The sequence below is a fragment of the Sphaeramia orbicularis genome, chromosome 13, assembly GCF_902148855.1.
Source record: "Sphaeramia orbicularis chromosome 13, fSphaOr1.1, whole genome shotgun sequence".
NCBI classification, from domain to species: domain Eukaryota; kingdom Metazoa; phylum Chordata; class Actinopteri; order Kurtiformes; family Apogonidae; genus Sphaeramia; species Sphaeramia orbicularis.
The window spans coordinates 23,314,750-23,320,749 of NC_043969.1; the positions used below are offsets into that span (position 1 = coordinate 23,314,750).

The window sequence follows — 6,000 nt, forward strand, 5'->3', positions numbered from 1 at the left end:
GCACTGTAATTACAGAGGGAAAACATATCTTATGTACAGTAACTTCTGTCCTTTCCAAACTGTCGGCAGCAAAGACATTGTTAAATCACTTGTAAAGTTCATGAGGTTGATTTGTTTTGTCATAACTGACCATATGGAGAAACGGTAGGCCGAACAGGAAAAGGACTGTTTAGTCTTTTACTAATTACTGATCTTAATCCACTCAGTGCTACTTTTAAGGTAGTTCCCAAATGAATTTTGTCAATATTTAACCTTTCTTAAGTGATTTATCACCATTTATTATAACATTATCCTCTGTATTTTGTATTTTTCACTCAAAATCAGGTATTTTCCATTAATTTACTGATCATGTAGATGTTCATTAAAGCTCAGATTGAAGTTGAGGGTTATTATATTAAAAACAGAGAAAACTGAAGAAAAAGTGACTTTTGCAGTAAAATGTACCATTAACTGAACATAAACCAAGTGTGTCCATCCACTGTCATTGATCCAACTCCACTTTTTACTGGTGAATCAATGCTGTAGAAGATGATGGTGTTTCCATGTTCACTACGGAGCCTCTGAACATCCAAACTGGTCACATCCTCTTGAGACCCAGCAGTGCATTTTTGTCCTCAGTAGTGGACTAGAGTTTCACAGCTTTACTTAAAAAAAAAAGACCACTGAAAAGGACATTATATATATAGAAAAAAAATTAATAAAAAATGTATCTGAAAAAACTGTTGCATCATCCTGTTTCCAATTAAGGCAATTATTTAATGTAAAATGGCAAAAATGTTTACTTACTGGGTCTCAGGAGGATATTTGATGACCATGAAAAGATGACAAACTGCATTTTACACTGAAGATATTAATAATCAAGGACACTGAAATCATTTTTGGTCAATTCAATCTAAAGTGGATCAGACTTGTAAAATATTATCATGATAACATATACATGCATGCATACATATATATATATTCTGCCTGTTACTAAATCTTTAAGCTGTGATGCATATATATAAATGATCAACTTAGGTGTAAAATTGTTAACATTGCACTTTTTTTCTCAAGAATTTTCAGGTTGTTCATATTTGTTCATGTTGTGTTCAAGTACAGTTGGTAGGTGTAAACACTTTCATCATGGAATTTTACTTTTTTCACTCAAAAACATACAGAAAACTTTAGAGTTGACATTATTTATCAGTTCTTATCCTATTATTTATATCATTTTACTGGTCCGGCCCACTTTAGCTCATATTAGGCTGTATGTGGCCCCTGAACTGAAATGACTTTGACACCCCTGGAATAATGGATCACCAGAGATTAAACATTTAAGATCAGTAGATGGTTTTGCTCAGTGGTGGTTGTTTGGGTCTTTATGGGTTAATTATCTGCCTTACTTCTTACGTCACATTAAGGAGAAAGGGTGTATTTTAATTAATTTCTTTATTCTTTTTCTCTCTTCTGACAGCATTTTCCGGTTGTGGGCGGGGCCTTCATGGATTCTCCATACAATGGCAACACGTCCCTGCAGACGTCCACCTCCAACCTCAACGCTGGCTACTCTCGACCCTCAGAAGCAGAGGATGATGGGAAAGTATCCAGTGATACCATTTGGCTGTGGATCGCTGTGCTCGCCACCATCGGCAACATTGTTGTGGTGGCGGTGGTTTGTGCCTGTGCCTTCTGACGACATCGAAGAGTGGAACAAAAATACTGCTGGTGCCGGATACTGGAGAACCATGTACATCCTAAACATATATATTTTTCTTCAGAAATTCTAAAAAAGAGCCTTATTTATAGACTGATGACCAAGGACTTGTAAAATGTCAGCAGTTGTTTTTAAAGGGAATTTGCATGGGATTCCTTTATCTACCATTTGACATTTTTAACAAAACTGACTTAGAAATAACTCTACTAGCAAAGCAGTATTAATTGCTATTCCAGATGCAGCTACATTAAAGGGTTTATGCATTATACATAAATAAAACAGATGGAGAACTGACCAAACTCAGATGTAAATTGCTTATTGCACATTATAACGTTTTACTAAAAAAGCAACACAAATATTCACCAGTTTAGAAGAACCAAATCCAACCTGCAAATTACCTTGAAACACATGACAATCCTGCTAGAAATACTGTATCATCGCATCTTGTGTGAGTTTAATTTACAGTGTGCTTCCCTTTTTCTTTAACCTGTCTGGAGATTTCATTAACAAACTTTTCCATCACACACAGACAGAAGCTGTAGAAGCCAGAGTAGTTTTTAGATAACTTATCAATAATTATTTTATAATTAAATGGATTAATAATTCAAGACAATTACATTTTTATTCAGCGTTTATTCTTTTTAAGCAGTAACACTCAGACCACAGGGGCTAATTTAAAATGAGCTTGTCCTCCGGTATGAACCCACTGCAGGTCTAAAATGGGTCACTGGAGAGTTTATTTTAGCCGTCGTATGAAAAGATTATTAAAATTGTTTCACTGGTCCCCCAGCAAAAATACAGAATTCATTCTTTTTGGACTCAAGGCAAAACAAAAAAACTCTGTGGCCTTGACATAGTAGTTCTATGCTTCCCAGTGGTCAGCTGATTATGCAAAAGCCAAGCTGGTATTACGTAAACCCCTTCAGCCCTGGTTACACCACAGGCTCCGCAGAGGTCAGCATCAGAGCTACAAGGATTAGGTAAGATCACAGCCTGATCTCTTTGTGGGATCAGAAGCCAGAAAGTGATCCTGTGTTGAATGACAGTAAGATTTAATGCAAAGTGGGGCCAGAGATTTGATCCCTGACAGCCAGAGTCCTAATGATCCTTGATCTATAGCAGTGAACTCCCATCTGTGTTCACTTTGAGATTATTTCTTCCCATGCTATTTTTTTTCTTGTTGGTTCTTTCATCTTAGAACCTACTTGAATTAAAAGGCCAAAAATACCCGTTAAAATGGTCCCTCATCATGACTATTCAACTTTTTTCTTTTTTTTTTCCCCATTTCTAACTTAGTTGATGCCTCAGCAAATTCTAGTCTTCCAGTGTCTGCAAATATAATAGGTAATTTAAAAACTCCACTTCATCTGACACGCATGTCTTGCCCTGGAAGAAATGTTTGCACCCTTGAAACGCCCAGAGGAAACAAACCCCATTTAAAAAAAAAAAAAAAAAGAAAAAAAAAAAGGCAAGGCTGGGCAAGGATTGAGCAGTGATTTGTTGAAATTTAACAAGCAGGGGAGGTCACGCAGGGGCATCACTTCCAGTCAGGGATACTTTTTCCACATTGTAAGAATAAATACCTCATTAAAAAGTGGAGTTCCATTTGCTTTCATCTTCCCTCAAATCACTGGGAGATTGTTATGACTTGGAGACCTCATGAAGCTGATAGGGAGGAGGCAAATGTGTTTAACAGGATAAGGACATACAGTGGTGTGTGACGGAAAAGAGGCTGTATGAGGTCAGAAGAGGAGAAGAAAGTAAAGAAAAGACTACAGACTCGAGGTGCTACATGTGTCGTTTCATTGCAGGAAAACAGAAATTAAACCTTTGTGGACATTCATAAAACCTTTAAGTGTATATAACATTTTACAACTCTATTAGTAGTCCTAGGATGCCGTTCTTTAAGCGTAGATGAACTTAATACATTTTTCTTCATTATGTGGATTCAGCTCAGTCTATTCAGAGTGGAACAGGAAGTCAGGTTCTCCTACTGCACATGTGCGTTTCTACACATGCATGCGTTTGCACATGCATGTGTCACTAACTCTCAGTTCATCTCATCTGTGTGAAATACGTCATCGTGCTGTCACTCCTCTGCAGAGTAATGAGCTGTAACACGCCTCTCATTTCCCATCCGGAGCTTCCGACCGTTTTTTTTTTTTTTTTTCCTTCTTTTACTAGATGTCCCAGAGGGAAGTGTATCCCCGTTGGCTACTGGAGCAGTCAGAGCGGATTGGATCTTTGTGGTTGACTTAGAATTAACTTTAGCCATCAAACACAAAGATAAATCCTAAAGGCATAGACAGAAAAAAAAAAGGAATTTACATCATTAGTCATCAGGGAAGAGGGGTAATGAGTGACACATATGAGGAAAAAATATAAAAGAGGAAGAGGAAGAGGCAGAGAGGAGATGAGTATCCTTAGTAGTACTGTTACTTAACACAATGACAGAGAAAACCAATGTACAGGAGATGACAAGAGAGATGGAACATGAGTTAGAGGGACCAGAGAGGAAAAGAATCACAAAACAGGAGGGAAATTTAAGACTACTGATGTAACATCAGGAATAGAGGATTAATTAGTCATCGCTTTTTCCACAGATGTCAGAAAGTTAAAATGTCTGGAGGAGATATGCTTAAACAGAACATAGAGATGGGGAAAAAAATGAGGTATTTGTAGGCAGATATTAAAAGACGTACATTCCTAAACCATAACAATGACTTGATTTCTTATTGTTGTTTGTTACAAGGGAGAATTAGGACCATGATAATAAATAAAAAATATAAAACTTCAAGAAGAAATCAGAGAAAAGAGAATATAGTTGTATATAACTTTTTTTTATGAGATCAATCTGTAAAAATCTTTCCAACTTTACCGAAGTACTTTGTTAGTTATAAAACATGAACCAACACTGAGGTATAATTTAAGTAGCTCCATTACATTTCTCATTTTAATGCAAGTAACAGACAGATCATCAAATGTTTACCCTTCTTTATGGGGCTTTTCTCATGAAATTATGACTTTTTCTTGAAATATTATGACTATTCTCAGATAATTATGTCTGTTTTCTCAAAAACCTATAATGTCATACTTGTAACACACTTGAAAAAACAAAGAAAGAAAAGAATATAACTTTATTCTCTTAAAATGATGTTTTTTTTTAATATGTGGCCCTGATTCTCCTTTGTAGTTCCTTGCAGTTACATTTGTTATACTTTGAACAATCTAAAATGCGATGTTATGGCTCAGAGACAATACTGCAATATAATTGTTATTTTTGATTATTTGTTGTGTACAACATATCAAAAATCCAACACTGATCACACATCATTCATGTGATGTAGTGTGTTTTTTGGATCTTCATGTGGTCAGTTGAGGCTCAGGTGTCCATTATTTAACAGGTGTCCCTCTCTGATGTCATTCCTACCATCCAATCAGCAGCCAGTTTCTGTCGGAGTGTGGACTTGTAAACCAATAGAACATCCTCACTGTGTTTGTGACTCTAAAACTCTATGGACTTCATGAAGAAGAAGGCATGTAAACTTTGGAGAGGACAATCTGTCCAAACCTCCTCCCAGATACTGTATAAAACCCTTTGTTCCACCAAAACCTGTCACATGGAGGTGAAGGATGACGCCTCCATCCGGCACCTGTTACAAAACCAACACCGTTCCAACAGGAGGTGAGACGTAAGGCAGGCTTTGCTGATGTGGAAAGACTTCATGTTTATCATTTTGGCTCTTCCATTAACTTATTGTTGTTACAAAAATAAAAGTGGAGGTTGAACTTGACTGTACTGTTGTCTATATTTCAATAATTAGAATTTACTTTATTTGGTTTTCCGTCAGGAAGATCATACATTATATATCTACCTTGTTCACTGATTTTTTTTTTTTCTCACATTATCTGGAATTAATTTATAACTAAGGCTGTCAAAATTAACACATTAGCACAGATTAATTCATCATTACGATTAATCTGATTAAAATTTTTAACACCATTAACCCATCCAGTAGTGACAGGCAGCAAAACCAACCCAGAAAGATGGAAGATGCTAAATAGCATGTTGGTCCTCTGGATGAAAATATGAGGACAAAAAAACCAATATGGAACAGACGACCAACATAAAGCATTATGGACACTCTGCAGGAAGTAGTTTTCTTTTCACTGAAGCACTTCCAGTTTAACCCTATAACGCCAAATGTATCATATTTGATGCATGAGTTTTGAAGCCCTCTACATGATCAGTGTGATTTTTTTTCTTGAAAAACCTGATGTATACAATTAGATACATGCAATACACA

General features: G+C 36.3%; 1 protein-coding gene across 2 annotated transcripts in view; it reads left to right on the forward strand.

The window, feature by feature from the left end:
* Positions 1-5,485, forward strand: part of LOC115431351 (uncharacterized protein C14orf132) — a 33,504-nt gene extending 28,019 nt beyond the window's left edge. The window contains exon 2 of one of the 2 annotated variants that reach the window (XR_003937085.1): positions 1,454-1,577. Coding sequence is in view for 1 of the 2 variants with exons in the window: in XM_030151636.1 (XP_030007496.1) it covers positions 1,454-1,672 (219 nt within the window). In the remaining variant the exon portion in view is untranslated. Of the gene's footprint in view, positions 1-1,453 lie in introns of both variants that reach the window. The other variant, XM_030151636.1, reaches the window with a different exon arrangement.
* The last annotated feature ends 515 nt before the right edge of the window (positions 5,486-6,000 follow it).